The sequence below is a fragment of the Lepisma saccharinum genome, chromosome 4, assembly GCF_977018435.1.
Source record: "Lepisma saccharinum chromosome 4, izLepSacc3.1, whole genome shotgun sequence".
Taxonomy (NCBI): Eukaryota; Metazoa; Arthropoda; class Insecta; order Zygentoma; family Lepismatidae; genus Lepisma; species Lepisma saccharinum.
In genome coordinates, this window is record NC_139232.1 from 107,002,501 (window position 1) to 107,026,869 (window position 24,369).

The 24,369-nt window shown below is 37.1% G+C and overlaps 1 protein-coding gene across 3 annotated transcripts in view; it reads right to left on the minus strand.

The window, feature by feature from the left end:
- Positions 1–587: 587 nt before the first annotated feature.
- LOC145986717 (serine/threonine-protein kinase SIK3-like) overlaps positions 588–24,369 on the minus strand; it is a 195,767-nt gene continuing 171,985 nt past the window's right edge. For 2 of the 3 annotated variants that reach the window (XM_083121044.1, XM_083121043.1), the window contains 4 exons: positions 16,021–16,179; positions 8,481–8,659; positions 7,129–7,303; positions 588–5,989 (listed from right to left, as the gene is read on the minus strand). In XM_083121044.1, coding sequence (XP_082977170.1) covers positions 4,539–5,989; positions 7,129–7,303; positions 8,481–8,659; positions 16,021–16,179 — 1,964 coding nt within the window. In that variant the 3' untranslated portion in view covers positions 588–4,538. The remainder of the gene's footprint in view (positions 5,990–7,128; positions 7,304–8,480; positions 8,660–16,020; positions 16,180–24,369) is intronic. The other variant, XM_083121045.1, reaches the window with a different exon arrangement.

Here is a 24,369-nt window from a genome sequence, read left to right on the forward strand (position 1 = left end):
TATTTTTGAAATAACTTATTTAAACTGTTAATTTTATATCCTTTGTTTGCTGTACATGATTTCATGTAGATGTTTATTGGATATTTTCTGATCATCAGGAGAGGTGTTCCCCATGTGTTGCTGCCTAGGATCAAGTGTGTTGGAAACTATACTATGTCAAAAGTATGAACGTTCAAAATATACTTGAAAAAATTACGTTAATTCAAAACATTTGCTCACAACAAATGACCAGAATGGGTGGAGCAACAATTCAATTCAATGCAATTCAAATGGCTTCATTCTTGGCCTCGGTTCAGCAAATGCTGATCTATTTAAATCAATGCTCATCATTCCATTGATGACATAAATCTGTCATTGAGCATGTGTAGGATCGAAGAAATATGCTGAAAAACATAAATGTAGGGAATGAGTGTCCAAGGACTCAGTCTCACATACAAAACATTTCTCCTTCCTTTCTTGCAATGGCTACCCCCTCACACAGCCTCTACTTAAAAACTAAAAACCATGACAATATGCACAATGTTTCCAACTTTTTTTACATTGTCATTATTATACCAATTTAAATAAATAAATGAAACATATCTATATATATATAATATATATCTGTTATATGTCTTAAACATTCTATCCATAAGATTTAAGAAAATCCACTACTTAGAAAACAGCAGTGAGAAAATTTGTTGTAAGGCAAAAAGAAGACCTATCAGTTCACTCCACGCACATCCGTAAAATGTTCAATTACTTGAAAAACAATAACACCGTTGAAATTCACTATCAATTAAATACATTAAATAATAACTCCTTAGGGGAAAACATACTGTACAATAGTCATTTATATATCTCACCAATCACAATATATTAAAAAGTATTAATCTCTGATGTAAGATAGGAAAAAACAGAACATTTACCAAACTCTGTAACGATTGAATGCAGTCAATGTATGCATTGCAGAGTTCAAAAGTAACTTCAGAGAAGAAACAGCTTTTTTTTTTATTGAAAACAATGAATAGGCACACTGGAACGACATCAACATTGGGCCAATGACAAGTCAATTTGTACTATTCTTTATTTTTTTTTTTAAACAACATCAGGACCATTTCTGTTTTTTAATGTTATCACATTTAGGTGCTGAACAATGTAACAGTTTGAAAAACATGTATAATACTGGTATTGCATTGGAAGAAATACATGTCAATAACTCCTGTTACCTGTCAATCACAACCTGATATTCCAATGAAAGAACAAATATAACGGAAAAATAAAACTCAAATTTCCTTTTTCGGTAACAAATCATCACTCAATAATAAATAGAAGCTTGTTCTTTGCATTATTATATAATGCAGTGGTCATGCAAAGTGCCTATGGAACTACCATTATTCTACCAATATTTTCATTAACAATTACGTATCAGTATTAATTCGAGCAGCGTTACGTTCAATCACTTGGCGATTTATTTTGTCAAATGCACACAAATATTATGACACGGTGATTTTTGAGAAATCTATGAAAGTCGCACAACAAAATAATAGTAAAGCTTCAATGCCCATGGAATTCCCTGCATTTGGGACAAAAATTCACACATGTTTTATCGGTTATAGCTAGTAGTGGGGGCTGGAAATTTTGTCTGTCTTAAGAACCCTGAGAAAGAACACAGAAGAAAAAAGAAATCACAGTGACCTCATGATCAGTTCACTTCAGAATAATAATTACATTCTGCAATGCACAAGAAATTCATCACAACAATAGGCAACGAGCGAAAAAAACTTGTTGCCCCTATCACATGAGAAAACGGCAAGGGAATATATTATTTAACGCATAATGGTCAGCAACCTTTACATATACACATGGCAAAGTTAACAACGTGTGGAAATACACATTTTGTGCATCTTACTTCTCACCCATCAGAAACATTGTCTTCACAATTAATTTTGTTTTTGCTGACTGATATTATCACACTATCTTTCTTTCAACAAGGCTGAAGAACTTGAGAGCCACTTAAACAATAGCAGAATTTGTTGTAGGAATGCGCAAGTGTTTATTAGGATTCATTAACCATTGACTTGAAACTGTACGCCATTCATATCTCTACCTACTATCCTTAAGAACCATATGTAATTAATAAATCTATATACAGTATGTGTTGCTAATCCAGCCAGAGGGGAACACAGAATACTTTAGTTTAATATTTATTAAACTTTACTGAACTATGTAGTGCAGTAAAAAAATAATAACTGAAGGCCACCATGCCACACTGACCACCTTTCCCTTGCTACTGAATGTAAACTGTAGTTTCACACATAGCCTGTATGCCATCATAGTGCCAACTGGTTTAAATGTAACCCTTATCTGTAGTTTTCACCAAGACTATTCATTACTGTTGATATTCAGAATAAGAAGTTGTAAAAGAAAAAGGCATTGGAATGTAATGTACGGTACTTTCCTTTTGATTCGACATTTTGGTTCCTCACACATTGACTGATCTTCATAAGCAACTTCAAAAGCAGAAAGACATGCTTTTATCACTCTCTTAAATTTTACCTGGTGTTTTAACATGCATATAAAGTACCTGATGAAAGGCAGCATGCGAGAAACCGAAATGTCAAGTCAAATTAAACATACCATATTTTATTACCATGACCTATCTTTTGTGAACTTTTATATGACACATAAGTCACATTATGCCTGCTTGGGAGGAGGAAGAGACTACTTTCCAAAGGAGAGTAGAAGCCAGATAAGTACGATTCTAAGTAAATCTAAACTAAACTCGAACACTAAGTCCTTTGAGGGTCAAGGTCTGCCAGAGTAGCTTTTTATTTGGTGACGTACGGTTAGCGCACCATGTCCCATCATGGCTTTCCACACCTGATTAGCAGAAGTCTACTACAACTATATTTATGTTGTAATTTCGCTGCTACAAACCCATGTTGCACAAAGCTAATAGCAATTTGATATGTATCTCGTTCTGCATATTTAGCATATAGCACCATATATTGCTATTTTTGCACTTGAATAAATGCCTTACAAATAATCAAGAATGGAATTCAGTAAATGTTTTACTTTCATTAATCACAGTCCAATAGCTGTAGACTACACTACAGTTTTTTTGGCCATATTATAGTGTATAGTCACGGACACTTGTGCTGTAATGACCATATTGAAGGTCAATAGGCTCATTACAATACAGAAGTGTCTGTGTCTGCACACACATTAAATAACCATAAATGAGAAAATCTTTCTCCTTATACAACATTTATAATGTTGCAAGAAATTTATTTTCTTTAATTGAAGATAGTAATTTGGAAGCAAATTACCTCTATAAAAACCTTCATTATATGTTTTTCACGAGACCAAGGTGGGAAACTTAAAGTACAGGAAAATGTAATATTGAGGAAAATTTTACAACATTTTACTACGTTGGGACCATCAAGATTGAATGTAAAATCCAATAACGTAAAATCAAGAATTCACTGTAGATAAAAAGAGATGGAAAAGATGAGAATGTGTACCATGAAAATTTACTTCTGTGGTTCTTCAATCTAAAATTGGAATAGAACAATGAAACCCTACTAACAGTACATAATATACATATGTAAATGAGGTATTTATTGATTTATATAAACTTAAAAGTTCCTAAAAATGATAGTCGCGGCATGCACCTTTTGATTCTCAAAACAACCACCTCAATCCTTCCTCAAGGTTGACAAAACGTGACAAATGAAGACCCTTTTTATGGTTAGGCATTTCCTGATCAGGTATGGCTGTGACTACCATCTTAGCTAAGGTTAAAATTTCCTGTCAGATCGATAATCTTGAGAACACGTTAACTGTTTCATGCAACAGTCCAGACCTCCTGTCAGGTTTTCTATTAGCAAATACAAGAAAGATAAAACATTTACTGCATAATTTTCATCTTGTAGCGAAATGTTTTACATATGGTTCTTTTCATCTCTCTATGACATGCAGTCTACAGGTTAGGAAACAACTTGTATGGCACACTTGCAAATTCCTTACAATCATAAAAAAATGTTTAAACTGGAAGCTTTTCTATTTTCTTTTTTTAAAAGTAATGATTATGGAATGCTTCAACTCTGGAACTGATAATGAATCCTCCAGATAAAATGTACTATGACTAGACAACATCCAGTCTTATGCAATGTTTTACACTCTGTGTCCTCACCTGTAAGTACTTCCCCCTTTTCTTAAGTACCACACTCTTAATTACATCTTATATTTGCATCCCAATAATCCACACTTTGAATCACAAATAAATTCACTCACATGAAACTGGTCACTCACGCAAACTGAAACAACAGTCTTTCACTTGCACGTCAATTTCTTTTTTTAAAATCAACAATTAGAAAAAAAGTCTGCATCTGATATTTACAAGTCTTGATTGAACATTAATGTACAACAAAATAACCAAAAGTTCTCAAGCAAAAACTAACACTATATTTACAAATAAAACATAAAGCTTGTGCATCAATGTAGACACTTGTATTGATAAGGGGATTATACAAACCGAAGGATTCTTCACCATTCTACACACTCATGCAAGATATAAGCTCTTGGCACAACTGACTATACTGGAGATGATCGCCAGATATTCTGCGCATTTTCAGGCCTTTTAAGTCGCACCCTTCTCCTTCACACACCCTAAGCTCTATCTGCACACCTCCAGGATACTCTAGTGCCAGTCCCTTGTCAACAGGCTGGCAGATAAATCCTGGAACCCTTGCATCTATCAATTGCTTTACTATGTTAAGAATTTCGGATGCGCACAAGTGAGAGCAAAAGTCTGACAAAGTAACTTCGAAAGATCCACTAGGAGTCTTCTGTAGTTCCGAACTTGAACCAAACACATTTCCCGACGAGGAAAAATTCTGTTCGCAGCTTGCTCTGTAATTCCTTCCATTTTCGTACAAAACATTGGTATTGTGCTGGTAATTATCGTCAAGCCCGACCGTGCTGCTAGGTGGGGGAAACGTGTGTCGCAAACTGACATTTTGCACGTACGCATCGTGTCGGTCGGCGCTAAATTGCACAGCGTCCTGTCGCACTAAATTCCGTTCATTGTGCTTCCTAAGCTGTTGATTGTTGTCCACAGCCGTTTGCTTCCCGATACCACGCACGATGGAGGGCTTTGATGGATCACAGGAACCTAAGTTAGTCACTACCACAGAAGGGATGGAGGAATCGTTTCCCGAGTAGAGCACTGTGGAGTATGGGACACTAGTATTGACATAATCACCATAGGAGAAACTAAAAGTTGGATGGTTTAGAGGTCCACTTTCACCAAGCGGAGAGGGCGAACTCTCCATTTCTTCTAGTGCATCCGGCGTCGAATCACTAGATGACGGAATGACCATTTCCCCCATTTCATCCGTAATTGAAATCTGTGGGTTTCCTGAATACCCAAGGTATCCAGGGATTTTAGATTGCTTTGTGGTTGATCCTATACTATATGCTACGCTACAAACAGGAACAATCGGGTCTCTAAGGGATGGAGATGTCCTACACTCGATTCTACTCGATTCGGGCATAAAGGGCCCACTGTTTTCCACATCTTCTTGGATCATACCAAGATTACAAGGTGGCGGAGAATTACGATGGTGCTGGGGAGACGACAGTTGCTGAACGCGGGGATAGGTTGGCTCTCCCAGGCCACCCATCCCCAGTACGGTGAAGTTGCTGAGTGCACTGGTGCCTTGCGTTATGGAGCCTGTAGGTGTGGTGTAACCTGCAGCTGCGGTCGACAGTCCACTGAGACCTTGGGTGATGGCTGTCACGCTTACGCACGTCGGAGGCGGAGGCGAGGAACCCTGCGTATGAGGAGACGCTGACAGGGACGGAAACAACTGATATCCTGCAAAGTTGGCCGCTTCGGGAATCACACTAACTGGAGACACTCTTTGGTGGAGCTGGAGACGTTGTAGGTGTTGCGTAAGAGACACATTATCGGTCACAGCTCCCTGCTGATGAATGGGGGACCCTGGTGAATGAATAATGTTGCAATTAATGGATGTACCAAAGAAAGTTGTTACAACAAACTAAACACTAAGTGTTGCTACATAGTATTTACCTGAAGTGAGATGCAATCTGTTAGGTTGCTTCAAATGCAAGTAAGAACTGCATGATGGAAAGTATTTAGTAGGAATGTAACAACTTAAATAGAACTTTGTTGATGTCAAACTGACAGTTGCCACATTATTATTATAACTGTATTATTATTATTATTATTATTATTATTTTAGTTTGGTTCAAGGGTGGGAGACTGACTTGCTATGGTGGTCATATTCTTAATATCCACAGCACACAGTTTAAACAAAATATTTATTTGGCTGATGAAATGGATGGGCTCATATGCAATAAATGTTCCACAAATAATAAAGTACCCAATGGTGCAACAGCTCTTGAGGGCTAGGGCCTACCTACCAACTGCCGGGCCCCTCCCACATGCCTCAGCAGAGGTGGGCAATCATCCAACCAGTTACGGGGTAGTGTGGTGTCACCATGACAAACCCCCTGGTCATTGTTGTAGGTTTTCCATGACTGGGTTACGCTACTCATTCAGCCACGATGGTGGGTGGCGACCAGTCCTATACACTGACCGAAATCTGAAGAAAAAAGTTGTTACACCTCCCCCAGAAGACTCTCAAACAAGCACACATCCCATAGCCCAAGCTCAAAAGCTTGATACCTTAGACCACATGGCCATGTGGGACAAGTGTTCCACGAATAATTTATTTTATTTTATACAAAATCTGCAAGTTATACCTTTACCAAAATAACAATATATTGTAATTTTGCACTAAATTACATACTGGTTTAAAAGAAATATCAGATCAGTACTTCTACCAACATTGGCTGATACCATGCGGGTTAATCTGTCTCATCCAGCCATTGTGGCCCTCCTTCCTTTTATCCACTACATACATATACATACGATATATATACACACAAAAATAATAATCTGTAGATATTACTCATAAAGAGTGTGCTTTGGTATACTCTCTCATATTTTGGTAATCCTGCAACTTTCATGAAAAAAACAAAACAACAAAGAATCAGAATAATGCTGAGATAATAGTTTGTTTATAAAGTTGAAGACACTCTGATTAAGGGCCTTACCTGGTATTGATGTAGGACTGCTTGTAGGAACTGGTGGAGAAGGGGTGGGGGACATGAGTGGAGTACCGTGGGGAGACAAAGTAGGAGTCCCTCCCAGTTGCATCTGTTGTATATGTAACGAATGTCTTATCTGCATTTCTGCCTGGGTCTGGGCATCTGCTATTCCACTGTGTTTCTAGAAACAAACAAAAAAATTATATACATATTTTTTTTACAAATCAAGATCACGCATCAAACAAGAGAGCTTAGCATATTTTAATGACCTTCATTGGCAAATATTGTTAACTACTCTTCAACACTTCGGAATGATTCTGCAGAACTTACTCAATTAATGCTTTAAGTGTGTGGTTCATCATCTCTGCTGATTAAAACCAAGGCCTTGTGTTCTTTGCTCATTTTATCAGAATCCGTGACAATTTGATGAAATTGATGAATAAACACTCACAAACGATGACGATCAACCATGCCCCAGACAGGGCTCTACCTGGAACTTTCAGTGATGAGATCATGCACTTGTCTACTAACCTGACAAGGAGTGTAGTTTTACCTAGGTATCAGTGGTATGTTTATCACATGAAAAAATTCACAAAGAAACCAGTTAAGCATGACCATATTTAAAGTAAGGTGAGGGTCTAACATTTAGCACTAATTGATTAATTGATTCAACATTTGATCACACCACTATAATATTTGAAATCATTTTGAAAATATAATTTTGGAGGTGGCCCACATAATATAATGAATAGTGTTATATTCTTCATGTACAATAATTTTATTTCGTTCATTATGCTAAAAATAAACTGTAAAATAGCAATAACTCGTATCTTTTTTAAAAATAATAATAAAAATGCATAGATATAATTCGCAAAATTTGAAAATAAAAAACTAAATGTACATAATGACAAAGAACGTTGCAAATGTACAGTGAAATATTTGGAAAATTTCTCAAAGACAATAATAATGTAATTATAACCAGCTTTCCATTATGCATGCATAATCATTAATTAATATTACACTCATTTAAATTTTTTAAAATCAACACAGATTACTGAAACTTCAATCCTTCCCATTATTTCCCTATAAATACAGCCATGCAGGACAACACAATACTATAAAATGCCAACTTAATGTCCATTTCTTGGGAACATTACAATGATGGAAATTAAAGAAGGAATGTAGTCACATCCGAGAACAAAGTAAAATAACCAAAAATAATTACAACTATACACAATGTGTGCTTTGCTCTCTTACACAAAACAAATGCCAACAGCAGTGGTTACCAAATAGTTCCCCTTATGAATTTATCCTGTAGTAAACTTCATTACATGCACAATTATAAAAACTGCACTAACCTGCAACTGCTGATACTCTTGCTGTAAAGCTTTGACCTCACAGACAGGTTGAACGTACACTTTCTCCAACTGTGAACGATATTGTCCAATAGAGGCACAGCCTTCACTTGCTCGTCGTACAGGACTGTACCTTTCGAGAGGAAGGTGGAGTGTATTGACTTCTTTAAAGCTGTCCCTACCTGTGGACACAGAGACCAGTCGTAATAAAACAAATATTGTTATAATCAGTAGAAGAGTACCTAGACATCAGACGTATCCATACCCGAAGCAAATACAGTATACGAACTCAATCTACATATCTTTCAATCTAATGTAATTAACCAATAACCAATCAGTATTATAATATGTCATGTAGTATTTTACCGTCATTTTACTTACCATGTGTTTGGAGTTAAAAAAGGTAAAGTTTCATGTGCACCACTGACATATGGAGGGAGGACATGTGGAGGTATGGCTTCCACATTCTCGATCTCTTGTCATTTTGGAGGTGATGTGATCAGTATCATGTCCTTGCCATCTCTACCCCCAGGTATCCATTTATTTGAGGCTGGGTGAACCCCAGAAGTGCTTTATGTAGGGACAAGGTTGGAAGTATTCCAACCTTAGATCACCCACCCTGGGAATTAAACCTGGAGATTCTGTTTGGCAGTCAGATGCTCTACTCACTAGAGCACCGTGGCTTCTTTGGAGTTAAAAAGGGAGGTATTAATTATCCCTATATCGCTACAGATATATATTCGTTTTCATCTATTTTATAACATACTAACTGAAATGTTAACAAGTACCTAATGTAGAAAACACTTTTCAAATGAATATGCACAAATTTAATATATGTATGTGCCTATGTCTGCTCTCTCTCTATCTCCCGCTCCCCTCTCTTTAAACCTGGACACAAAACTGATCCTTATTTTGCAAGTACAGAGGAACAGTGATTGTATATTTTAAATTGGACTACCTCATACATATGATAAGGCATGGGAACATGATATGAAAAAATTAAAACCTTAGTAATGTAAAGATTGGGGCTCCATTGTGTGTGTTATTACTGTTGGAAACTAAATCATATTTATGTATTCTATAAATTTTTATGGATACATGTGAAACTATATAAAAATGTAATTTGTAAAGACAACTTGTACTACAATCTTTGCCAATACAAAGAATAACAATAAAACTTTTATATTAAAAATAAAAGCTAAATTATATCTTAGGAATATGCAATATGAATGTCAATTTATGCCCTCTAGTGCACACATTCAGTAAAACGTCCTGCTGAAGTAATTAATATGAGATGGCAAATTATGAAAGTGCAGCTATGCTATGTTAAATATCTTTACAGGAGAAATAAGTGCTGCAAGATGTGCCGAAAAGCACCAATGGCCACAAATGTGAGGCAAAAAGCACAAAAGTCCCTTTCAGCCACGCACACCATATCCTCCACAAAATAACAAAAATATATGTTTAAAAATATGTGATGTGTTGCTGTAGAAGTCCAAAATATAAATAATTACCACTTAAATATGGTTAGGTAGGTTAGGTATAAGCTACTATGCCAGTAGTGCAAAAATGGATCCAATCTACAAGTTACGATTGTATTATGCACCCTGTTAAGATTTCCTTGGGGTAACATAATGGCTAAATGAAACATTCCCAGACTGATAGATTGACTGATGTCTGATCGAATGGCCACCCTGGTGTCCTGGCTTGAGGCCTCATATTTTTACTAAAAGGAGACAGTTTACCAACGCTGAATACTGAACCTGGATAACCTGTATGCAACCAGCACTAAGGAATTTAATACTGTTCCAGTGGACTTATGCCACACTGCATGTCTTAGTGTGGAATTTCGCCTCCAAGCTTGTAGTGGCGCCAAGATGGATGTCAACGAACACCTCACGGAGGACAGAGACTGACTTTACTGTGTTAACAATTCCATTTAAATATTTTAGTGTCCATTAACCTATCCTTACGTACAAAATAAAGCTAAGAGTTTGTTCTATCATGTAACTACTCATGCCAAACCAGGTATTTGGGTGTAGAAACATGTTCACTGGGTACTTTTTTTTAATTTTGTGGTAATGGCACTGAAATGTTTTTTCTTACCATCTTCCATTTCTTACAGAATAATTTCCATGAGAGTTTGGATCAATCTGTCATGTAACAAGACTTGCATAGAAATGGCATCATGAGATTCCTGCCCACATGGAGTAAGTAGGGAGGGAAGCTTATGTACAAGGGCCATTTCATAAATAATGCACAGTGTGGCAACACTGCGAAGTGGATGATGCAACCGAAGTAAGACTGGCGTCAATTTACATTGAGGGCATGACGCAGCCAGTCGTGTGTTTGTGAGCTCTCTACTTTTCATAGCGTGACTGTGAGACGGAGTGGAAATGGAGGTTGCAGGTGTCTCGGGTACTATTATAGTTGACGTACTTCATAATTGAAACTCTACGTGGCAAACACCCGACAGAAATCCACAGAGCATTACTGGAAGTGTGCAGCGAGTCAACATTGAACCATAGTACAGTGTCTCGTTGGTCAAATCGTTTTCATAGTGGTCCATCTTCCCCACGACCCAAAAAATTCAGCAGGTACAATCAAAAATCAAACAAATGATGTTTTTTGCTTATGATCATCAGGGAGTAATTCTCACAGACAGAGTTCCATGTGGCACATGTGTCACAGCATTGCATTACCGTGATTTCTTGCAAAATCTGTGAAAAACATGCCCTCAGCTACTCGAGGCTGGTCTAATCATTCTTCAAAACAACGCTTGGCTACATATCGAGCATGTCGTCAATGAAAAAATAGGCTATTACGGTTGGGATGTGATACCCCATGCTCCATATAGTCCAGACATGAGTCTCCCTGACTTCGACCTCTTCCCCAAGTTGAAACTGCCTTTGCGTGGATGTTGTTTTTCATCTCTGGAAGAGCTTTCTACTGCTGTTACTCGAGCCATTCGACAGCTGAACAAAGATGGCATATTGGATGGCATACAGAAGCTTCCCAGACATTCGGATTTGGTCATTACCAAGCAGGGAGACTACACTGAAGGACTGTGAAGAGACATCGCCGCAACAGTAACATACGGGTGAGTAATAAATTAGTGTGCATTATTTATGAAATGACCCATGTATGTTTTCTCCTTGATGATAAAGGTAAACAGTCTTAGATTTTTTGTAATACAGGTGAGTATGAAACCATATTAAAAATATTTTACACATTTGTATATTTGAGTATGAATACATATGGCTAAACATGAAAATTAACACTATTGCTGTTCAAGCAGCATGTTTGCAAATCTGCACTTTGTAGTTCACCAGTCTTAAAAATCACTGTCACATGTATACATTCTATGTTATATGTAACCATACTCAACAACTGTGAATTTACCTAAACTTCATTACTGAAAAAAATGTATTTAATACATGCAACTGAAATTAAGAACTATATTATATACTATTAAAAGTACTATACCTAAAGTAATCAAATAAAGTAGGCTATAATATACAATTCACCAATACATCCATGTACTTCAAAATCTGACCCTACTTTCAGATCCCCTACAAAATCATATAAGACAAAGCAATTTTTTCCAGGCTCACTGCATAACTTAATTAAATAAAGAAAAAGTTTATATTTTGCATAATGCCTAATGAAGACTAGAAGAAACAGCAACGCTAGTTGGAAATAATATACTCACATTCAAATTTTTCTCCATAAGATATTTCCTCTTTATTTGACAACACAAAGCAACTTTTGTGATGAAAAAAGTACTTTGCCTTATTTTCACTATTAAAATAAAAGGAAAATCAGTGCTATTACTACTACACTTTGATTCTCAATGTAAGGAACTAGATAGATGTCTTTAAAGAGGTGATGAAGTAGCTGCAATATTTACTCATGTACAATGCAAATAGCCTTACAAAAGTTCAATGCTCAAATTTCCATCATTTACACACTGCGCATAAAATTCCAGCTCTACCGCCTTTCTTCTCTAATAAAAAATCATTTGTCTGCATGTTAGTGAGAATGGTTATTTTATTATCATTTTAATTGTCCGTTATCCCTTTTTACCTACTATCCACTCTATCAATGTGTTTCAAGAGAGCACCTCTTAAGAAAGATATCTGAACTTAAAAGAGATGAAACAACAGGGGAGTGAAGAAGATTACATTAATTCAGTGGGCAGACCATGTAGCACACGTGGGAGAGGATGGAAAAGTTTATAGATTTTTTTATTGGAAAACATGATGGCAACAGGGCTAAGATGAAGATAGATGAATAACACTATCAATATGGATGTGAAGGAAACTGTTAAGGATGGTCAAAAATGGATCAATCTTGCCGCCAGTTAAAAGAGTTCGGGAAGGGGTGGGGGGAGTACATGATCTATAAATAACCCATGGTAGAACAGGCCTTGAGGGCTAAGGCCTACTACCGACTGCTGGCCTCACTCCCACATGCCTCAGCACATGTGCACGATCATCATACCAGTTACAGCAGGGGTGCTCATTTGGCGAAGCAGATCGTATGCACAGTTGTCCGTGGATGCATTACGTCATCGTCGAAAAGCTCAGCACAGAAAAGGCTGGTTCCTTATGTAAATATTGAGATATTTGACAATGAATATCTTCTAAAATATAGTAGCAGGGGAAAAGTTACAACTTTTACTGTTAAGATTCATCCTTTCTAATCAATTTATCACAAAGTTGATTCAAATGTGTAAAATGGTTTTCAAGAAATCGTGTTACGAAGGAACCCCTGTTTTGATCCCTCCAGGTTTCCAATGTAAGGAAGTTTTAACTTAAGCACGTTGGATTTCTTTTTGCTGTGTGTTTTGAAATAAGATTATTTTGTTCTTGTCAACTGAAATCATGCATAAATGCTATGGAAAGCTGTGAAAACTATTATCAGAAAACTAACGGAAGAAATCTAAAATATCACAGCTTTCCAGTCGGTAATTGCGTATGTAAACAAAACGACAAGATTGATATAAAAAATGCGGGATTGCCCATTTTTGTGAAAAAGGCATTGTGCTAGATCTAAAAGCAGAACTTTTGAATATTGTATGTAAATGTAAGGGTGTAATAAACGTGACCGCTTCCCGTAAAATATCACTGCACTCTCCAAGTTTCTCTTCTGTCTTTTCATTGGTGCCGTCAATAGCTTCAACACGTTGTTTTTTTTATATATTTGTCACATATTTGTTTTAATTAGTATTCTGCTTATTCCGCTGTGCAGATCGTATGCACGGTTGTCCGTGGATACGTTGTCATTGTTAAAGAATTTGAAATAGTCTTCTTGACCTTGCACAGCAATAGTTTGTCTAATAAACCATTTGTCATGAACAGTTTGTTCAAGATACTATCAGAAAAATATCCGCGGATTCATCCTGAAGTCATTAAAACCTATTCAAGAACTCTGACTTTCATTCGCATTCGCCACCTGAATGCAGCAGCTAGGGCTCAAAGGGCAGTGCAGTTACACTGGGAGAAGGCTCAGAAATGAAAGGCTTCAGAAGTTAACTCACCCAAATTAAACAGGTATGTGCTCTCTCTAAATTTAAATCATAGTTCACAAATAATTTGATTAAAAGTTTTGCCCCCAGTAAAATGACAAAAATAAATAAATGAATGAATGCTCTTTTAGTCAAAATATGTGTCGTATGTAATGGAATAATAAACATGATTGCCCCAGGAAAATATGATTTACCCCTCCATCTTTTCTATTGCGCCGTCACTAGCTACAACATATTTTGATTTCTAATGTTCCCACATATTTATTTTAATTTTAGTATTGTGAATCATATTCCACTGTGTTACCTCACGTAGCCCCCCCCCCCCACCACCACCACACACGTACGATTTCAGTTGTTAAGTTTTAGACTAAGCTTGTCAAATGTCCACTTATATCTTTGTATTCTTGAGCCATTAAAAAAAAAATCATTTCGCCTCTTCTTCTGGACTATTTCATAGCAATGTTTCCCCACTGAAATCCCCTTTGCAGATCGAGATCCAGGGCTATAGCCTTCCCAAGCCAGAGTCACTTCCAAATACTGTCCTGGCCTCATGAAAAAAAATATATGTATTTATACGAAATATTAATTTGACTTTGCAGTTTCTTTATTCGAACAGGAATAAGTTTTAAATTTAAATAGCTTATATATTTACACTAGCAATTTTGAGTAAAGGTTTTGCGTAACCCTAAAAGTACATTTAGAGACTGCAAGGTCAACTCTCGATATTTCAGATATATTAATAATTTTCATCACAACATCTTGTAATAATTATTTGTTACTTCAATAAGCTCCTCACAAATGTTTCTCGCATATTAAAACATAGATGCCATATGATTGTCATTTTCTGTTTATTTCTTTGTAATGCTTACCTCTGTGGTGAAGTGGTTAGCACAACGCTTTATGATGCCAAGGGCCCCAGGTTTGAATCCCCTCCCAGGCATGGGTCTACTTTCCTTTCTTCAATTTCATCATATCATGACGCATCCTCATCTTTGCGATTAGCCATATGTGACAGATAAGCGAAGTAAAATAAACTAAGTCTATCAATCAATAATTTTTTAAAACTCTTTAATTCTTCTTTAGCATGCCACGTTTGTTAAAATTATATTATGATTTGTAAAATGACAAAATTCTAAAGGAGAACACACGCAACTTTCTTTGTAGCACATCGATCAGAAAGTTTCAGGAATATGGATTTTCAAAATACATTTTTTCACATGTACTTTGCCCTTTTTTAAAAGTAGCGCATTTTCAATTATGTTACTAATCATTAAAAGGATGCCTCAATACCATCTTGGAAGATGACAATTAATATTTTCCCCCTCCTAAAAGTAATAATATACTTCGCTCTGTGAATCTGCTTCAGCCGAGCTCACTGCCTCTCCGGTGACGTCAAGCGTTCGTGCAAGATCGGCAATCTTCGGATGGCTTTACCTAATCTCTATGTACCTTGAGTTACAGGAGGGTGATGTGTGGTCAGCACAATGAACCTCGACATGTGTGTAGGTTTCCATGACCGGGTTATGCTACTCAAGCATAACTCCCCAGGTTCCTCACGATGGTGGGTGGCCTCTGGTTCCATACACTGGCCAAAATCTCATGAGAAAAGTTGTTACGTTTCCCCACAGGAGACTCGAACCAGCACCATCCTGTAGCCTGAGATAAAAGCCTGAAGCCATGGTGCAGGACACACGACTTACACCTTATAAAAATTTAAAAGAAAACAAAAAGAAGAAGAAAAAAAGCAAAAATGGTAGAATTTTGCACCAAATCTCACATTTTACACTGTCCATCCCTTAGTCTTCAACACATTCAGACTCTGTGTGATTGATACTTTCGAGTACACCAGCCAATTGGCTCAACTATAATAAGTATTATTATTATCTTGTATAGAAAACTGATCTGACAATGTTCAATTTCAGCATGGGAATATATGCACTGCTACCTCAGAAAGCCATGTTTTATACATGAGTAAATAAAGCACTAGAATGCACCTGCTTGTCAGAAGCCTACCTAATCTGTTGGTCTCCTGAACAGTTGCCAGCCCTGACCATTTCGGTCTTGGGTAGGCTTTCGCTCTGCTCGCGACTGACATAGTGGGCTGCAACTTAGGTGGGGTATACTGTCTGTTCATCCGAGCCTCTACTTCCATCACAAGTTCTGGACTTATCACTGGAGGCCATGCACAAAATAATGCAAAATGAAGCCAACAAACAAGACAAGACAAAAAAAAAAAAAGAACAAAATAAAAATAAAAACTGAGAAAACAATGCCAAATCAAAAGTGAAAATAATAAAACATTTTAGGCTCATTATTTTCTAGTTACTAAAAAAGTGCAAGCATTTAAATAAAAGAAATAACTAGAACAAAATAAGGCTGAATTAATGTTCAGAGAGCATGCATAGAAAGCCACTACAAGTGCTGTGGTCTAACACTATATCGTAACTAACAAATCATGCAGTAGTGGGTCATATTTACAATGTGCTGCAGTTACAACTATGTGCATCTACGAGCTAAAACATATAGATCCTCATCCTCTCCACAATGCAAAGTATTTTTTATAAAAAAATGTGTTCCTTTTTTTACGCACTGGTTACACCCTACGGGAGGAAGTTTTCCTTTGCACACATACTGTACATTGTGTATAAGGGATACAATAAGTCTCACTAGAGTGCTGATATGAATGCAAGATAGATTCACAAAGTTCCCAAGAAATGCACCAGTATAGTTGCCTATTAACCTAGTTTCAATGAGTGCTACTTGGAAACCTTATACAATGAGGGTCAGTCTAAAAATAAGTTTCCTGTATACTTTTTAAAAATTTAAACAGTAGATACTTCAGAGTACAGAGTAGAATGTAGTTGCTGTCAATTAGTGATGAATGCACTTGACCCTTCAGATCTTGCCAGCATAGTTAAGTAAAGTTGTGAAAAGATGGAGCACTGAGCAGTATGTGCCTGTGTACGAGGGAGGTAGTGCAGGGCACTGTTCACTATGAATGGGCATGTGGAACATATGGTGCTGGAACCAGCTGGTGCAAGTGTATAGTGCAGATGTAATGATGAATGGTTTATTGATGGTGCCAAAAGTTTAAAAATGGGCATAAAAGTATGATGGACAACCATAGTCCTGTGAAGCTGTAAATATCCACGGAGATGGAACAGGCATTTGACTGTGTGTGACACTGCCATTGTCATAATGATCAGCTGCATGAGAGCCCACAAAATCATTGTCATGTCACTATGCGGTGCACACGTAAGGTATGCAGGTTTATGTATTGGAGTTCTTCAACTTCAATGCTGTCGCCTTGTAATCAAGGCATCCCGGATTTGACACCTGGTAAAGGTACATTGATTGCACAGTGGTTTGGATCACCCTTTAAACTGTACTTCCAGTCTCTATTAGCCTGTGCATAAAGTGAGCCTAAACAACAATTCAAATTCAAAATTCAACTTTGCAAAGAGATACAGCAAATGTCTCAATGTGTGTGCTCACCATGTTATATTTGCATGTTGATTATTTTTAGGACTGTGCCTCCACCGATACTGATGTATTGGTATTGGAAAGTATCAGTTGTATTTTATTTACCGATACTGATATTTTTCTGGCATTTTGGCCCTTCACAGTCTGCAATAATGGCACATGGCACTCGCGGAGTCAAAATATCATGGAAATTAAGCAAAAATCAGTTTCCATTTATTTTGCACCAGTATTGTGTGAAAAACTGCATTTTGTGTTGTTGTTCTTGAATATTTGGAAGCAAAACTCTGCTAAATTGAGGTTTATAATTGGTAGTGCAATACTCGCCCACTAATATTAAATTCACCACCCATGCCCAGACTGGGACTCAAACCCAGGAATTTTCATGGTGAGATCAAAGTTGACCACTTACTGTGCTCTGCCAGTAAGCCAGACCATTCATGTCAAAAAATAGTGTAAGTATGCCTATTACTGCTCATACTATTTTGTACCACTAGAACAAAGCTTCCTGCAATTGAATCAATGACGTCTAAGGAAAAGTACTTTCGGACAGACTCTCGGTGCCTTGTGGAATTGGGCAAAAGGTGGTTCGGCAAGCTGTGGTAATTGTGGTGACTGATTCACTGACCTGACTTGATTTCACACACACACACTTGCATTGCAGTCCCGGCATGTAAGCACAGGGTAGATTTGCACGGACCTCAGGTATCACTCATTGAACCACAAGTAACATATCATATCCCTTTCAAAGGCAATGGTGCAGTGCCAGGAATTCTTTATATAACTTACATGGTATTTATAACTGTAACAAAGTTGGTATTATTCGCGTTATTGTATAGGAGGAGGAAAACTAAAGTAAACAGTCATATTTTGTTAGTCACACAATGTTGTGTGCAGGTAATGCCACTAAATAAAGTTCTGTAGCAAAAGGAAAGCAAAGCAACAGTATAGTTCATAGTGTATCCAGTGCTAAAATTCCATTACCAGACTACATTTATTGACACTAAATGTTAAATTCAAAACAACACAAGCGTGCATTGTGCGAGTCTAGCTTGAAACCAATTCAAATTACCATCATCATCTTCCACATAACAGCAAAAGGGGCTCCATTATGAAAACTAGCTGAACATTTTTATCTTTCTATGTTGATGAAATTTTAGATCAACTGTGACAAATAAATGATCAAGTATTTAATCAGCGTGTGACAATTGTACTACAATGTGAGTAGATCTTGCAATTTTTTATACATGAATAGAAAGCTTTCCTATGATTATTTTGAATGTTGATAGTTGCAGATGCTTACGACAATTACTTACAATGGTTTTACGCAAATAATAATTATTGCAGGATTAGTGCACAAAATGTCATAAGATGAAATTTAGAAACATACTATATTACATGAATATTTACATCAAATACTACACTATGATACATGAAAACTTACTCAAGTATATTTATACTTTAACTTAATGAGCTAATCAGTTCTCCAAAATTTGGTAGCAACAAACTCTCTACATCAAGACATCTTTTACATGCAAATACTTTCTTCAGGAATTTGGTAACTAATAAGAGTAGTATAAATTTGTGCATCTGACCCCAACTCTGAGTTCTTGACCAAACGACTACAAAAAGTTGAAAAACTCACTTTCTCTCCCCGTTCCGCGCCTCATTTAGTGCGCTGACGACGTTTCACGGGCGCAAAAAGGCAGTGATGAGTGAAAGATGAGCTCTCATCTTCTCATCCTTCTCATCCCTCTCATTCTCTTTTTATTCTCTCATCCTCTTTTTATCCTCTTCTCATTCTCTCATCTTCCTCTCATCCTCTCATCCTCTTATTTTCTCATCCTCTTATTTTTTGAAAGATGAGTGTACCTTATCGTAATTTTCCAAGTCTGGGACCAAATGTTTATATATTGTGACCTTCGTAAACCTCTCCTCTCATTCTCTCATTCTCTCATTCTCTCATCTTTTGAAAGATGAGTGCACCTTATCGTAATTTTCCAAGTCCGGGACCAAATGTTTATATATCGTGACCTACGTAAACCTCTCCTCTCATCCTCTCATCTTTTTATTCTTCTCTTATCCTCTCATCCTCTCATCCTCTCATCCTCTCATTTTCTCATTCTCTAATCCTCTCTATTTTTAGAATATTGTCGTCAATATTAGAGATGAAGTTGGAGTGCTGGAATCAACGGGACCAAATGTTTATATATATCGTGATCTTCGTAAACCTCTCCTCTCATCTTCTCATCCTCTTATTCTCTCATCCTCTTATTTTTTGAAAGATGAGTGCACCTTATCGTAATTTTCCAAGTCCGGGACCCAAATGTTTATATATATCGTGACCTTCGTAAACCTCTCTCTCTCGGGGGAAGGATGTGGCATATACACACGCACGCGCGCGTATGCCTCTTATTATTTCCGTATTGTAACACAAACAAACAAACAAAATAATAATTGTTGTTTTTTAGGATGCCTGGCCCCTATAACCTCGCCAGGGTGCGTGGTGCCCAACCAAAAAAAAAGTAAAAGGTTTTCTAACGGCTGCGGTTATAGATTACCGCACCTCTATAGAGTTTTACGTGTTTGTTTTTTTTTCTCTCAAACTTCCATGAAACTCTACAGAGGACCTCCGTAATGCATGCAACGTGTACTAACGACTCTAGTATTATTTTGATGTTGTGATATTTTTGGATATAGTGTTTTATTGTGAGATATAGATAAAAATAATTATGTTTATTATTAATATTTTCTTGATGAAGATGGAGAATATGTGTGTGTTACAAATAAAGTTGCATGCTTTTTTTCTAGTGTGTGCGTATGTGTTTTTGATGTTTTGACAGCATCTGATTGCTTCACAAACCTTTTGTTTTTTTTAAAAAAAATTGCCATATGATATTTCAGAGGCGAGGCTAACCTACAAATAGGAGTTGACAGCGTAGCCTTCTAAGATGATAAGTATGCAGTAAAATGAAGAAGAAGAATTAATGATGCTAACCGGCGGTGCAGTGTTAATGCTTCCTCTTCTTCTTCCCATTTTTTTTCTTCTTCTCTGTATTTTCTAGCATACTGATCTATTGCATGCTAACCAAACCTCTTGGGAGGTGGGCCACGGGTCCTCTACATGTATGTATGTATGAAATGCGATTTGGGGGAGGCCAAATTTTAAATTTACAGCTTAATTAATCTGCATGCATGCTTAATGTTTGATTTTTTTGTTTCTAGTTCGACATGAGATACACACAATTTTATTTTTTGAAGTACAGTTAATATTACCTAGGTTAATCTGTGACATACAACTAGCGATCGACACGACCACCTGACACACAGACACAGAGAGAGTGAGCAAATTTAAAGTGTGATCTATCGTGAATTAAACTAAGCTTTTTCACCCACCCACATATAGCCTTACAGGTGACTCAAAAGCAGAAATTGGTCATAGCGTGACAGGTCGATCTATCGTGAACTAAACTAACCCCCCCCATACACACTATGTCTTACAATAAGTAAGGCTGCTATATCACATGTAAGGGCTGACGGTTGCCAACACATACAAGATCTATTGCAAATTTTATTAACCTACGACATAAGCCATGGACACACACACACCAAGCCTTCCAGATAGGCTATAAGCAACTCACCTCTTGCAATTGTATAACGGGGAAAATTAACCTACAGCTAGCAACACTGTTTGAGCTGCTTTCGACGAGTAGTGTTACCAAACTTATTTTTTTTGCAAATAGGCTCTACAGCTAGAGGCTTGAAACATATACCCTACCAGAGTATGCCAACTTACCTCATGTAAAAATATTACCTAGTACGGGTTAAGCTGTGACATACAACTAGCGAACGACACGACCACCTGACACACAGACAGAGAGAGTGTGATACAGCTTATACGCAGTTTTTCCTACACACGTACTGGGTTTAAAAGATAACTTGCAACAACCATTTCACTCACCTCCTATCATATAATAAAATTACCACAGGTTTTTGATACTTGCTGCCAGAACATGGTGGTTTTAGACTGGAAATTCAGCCCGATTATTCTATTTGTGCAAGAGAAAAATGATGATGCCTGCATTTGGAATATATAATTCTTCTTACGGTATTTTGCGTGCCCCAGTAACCTTGCTTTCGATTCACGGAAGCTATGACGTGTATTTCCTGTTTCGCGAACATACGAGAACCTTTCACAATGTTGCATCAGATAATATATTGCAAGAGCGAGTTGGTTGTGTATATAAATCTAGTCTTGGGGAATGGACATGAATATAATGTCAAAATTATTGCATAACTTAAAAAGAATATTTATTGCACTGCGCTTTCTAGCAAAGGTAAATGTGGAATGCCCCGGCCCCTCAGAGATTCGAATACTGTTAGTTAAACAGCAAGCATTGTCATATGGACTGACGATTATTATTTTTTTAAAAAAACAGACCTCGTAGTAAGTTATAACCTGAGCTGTCTTGCAAGTCTCTCGAGTTTGATATCTGGTGAAGGAATATGATGCCACTATAAACTGTACACAAGATATACCCAGTCCCTGGCATGAGATGGACGAGGACCTATACAGTTGTACAATGGTTGTTTTTTTTTTATTAAAGCATAGCGCTTATTTACATGTCAGCGCAACATGCATGCAAAGAAGGGAGGGAGACCATAACGGATAATTCTTATTTCGATTTCAATATTTTTGCTAGTCACGCTATCTAGACGAACACTGGAAGATGGGCAAAAGCGAGGGAAAGAGAGAAATGTTACCTTTTGCCCCTCTGCCTGTGTGTGATATACTAGTTTTACATGCATACGGCTGTATCGTGAAGCGAGGCCGAAAATAATTTTTGAAAGCAGTCTCGAGCATCTTCGCGTTCAGCCAACAAGAGAAATAAAATATTACACATGGGTGTGGGGGCGCAACAGCCACAGCACGGTAATGTGCATGGATGTTAAAACTTTTGGGTTTTTCTGAATAGACATACATATCAGTTTTGCAGTCTCCAGATGGGACCGGAGCTTACTTTTTATTTGGACAAGGGGGTTCAGATCAACTATAATTTTTGTTTACATCAAAATGAAACAAAGGATTTTACTCCACTGCTTACTTATTCAATATTTTTATTATTGTAAAGAATGGGGCGGTGTGTCTTATTGTATATAGTCTTCCAACAACCACCTCGGGGGGCGTAAATTTATGTTTCTGCATGTATGCAAAATGCACTTAACTTCTGTTGTGAAGTTTGTTTTGCTGTTGTGATTAAATACTAAACCAAAATCTCACTACATAATTTTGAATTATATTTGTTAAAATCGATCTATATTATATCATCGCTATAGGTGGTCCATGTTATGCGCAGGAGAATTTTTAAAAAATGTCTTGTTTCTCGAACCTGTGGCCTGTAGATTTGCTTTGTTGGCAAACAGAAACAGAAAAATGGCACCATGTTATTCTATACTGATATACTGATAGTCAACAACTATGTCAAAAAGCAATGATGGGGGGGGACTTGTCTGTGTTGGGTCTTATTAACAACTTCACAGCTGTACCTGCACAACTCATCGACAACAAATCAACAATGTTAGGAAATGTGTGCATGGCCCCGAGAATACAATTTAAAATCACTGATGTGATATGAACCCCCTTCACTTGTGTGTATTTGAATATGCGAACATGAGGTATTTTGAATAATCGAGGCGGACAATCACAAAAACAGCTTGCAACAGTATGGAGAGTGCAAACTTCAGACGATTTTTGTTAATCTACGAAAAGCCAAGGGGCGAACGGAGATTACTACGAAAATTGTAACGCGAGGCTATTTTGGCTAATGGCAACGATGAGGATGAATAATGGTTGTTTTGATGAAATTGAAAAAGTGGGGCACGTCTGCTTCGAAGTGCATTACACCAACAACTACAATTGTCCCTCTTCCCCACACGAGGCGATTAACAGAGGTGTATTTTTGCCGGTCTACGACTCTGAGGGCTCAAGTTACAATGTTTACCTATAGCTGTACATATTTAAAAATGACCTGAGCAATTAAATGTTACAATACCGATCCTGATTTTTGTTGGATGACGTAGGTTGCAATCCCACCCCCGATGGCGTATAGACTTAAATGTTTCCATAACATGAAATACTGTTAATGGAAATCTGTTGTTTCTAATGTAAAAATCATATAACAAGAAAAAGAAGAAAATAAATGTTGCGAGCAAATACGGAGCCTCAACCCAAACACATAAATAATCAGACAAGATGTCAACGGTGCGTTCATAACTAACAAGTGATTATTCAAAAATTGAAATGGTGCAGGGGGAAACAACCAACTAACTAACTAGGCTTCTTAAACCCGAGGACAGCAAATACAAGCCTATTCTGATCTGAGAAAGATCTCTATCCACTTTTTTTCCATCCCAACCGATTTTTTTAGGTCTATTCAACCCCTTATGGTACACGAGCTCCCACTGCCCTGATGGTGGAGGAAGCGAATCTATTTGGACATGAAAGAGCATTATGTGTGGGAGACTATAATTTATACATGTGGTTGCTTGGATGCTTACAGAGGATGCCATAGCTCGTGCGATTGAGGCATTTTATTAAGCACATATTTTGATGTAATTGTAATTTTTCATTTTCAAACGTTTGTTCGTTGAAACGTTTCAACGTTTATGTAGAAAGGTTGAAACGTATTGTCACGATTAGTCGAACATGTCGCGAAAGGCAAAATAAAAAAAAATAACTCCCAAATTCAAAATCGACCAAACAAGAGATAGTGAAAAAAAAAAACATGGAACCTTACAACATCCATTGAATAATCGACATTTTGCTGAAATGTCTGAGGCGTTCGCTGGATGATCATGAAAAATTACATTTCTAAAATTGCA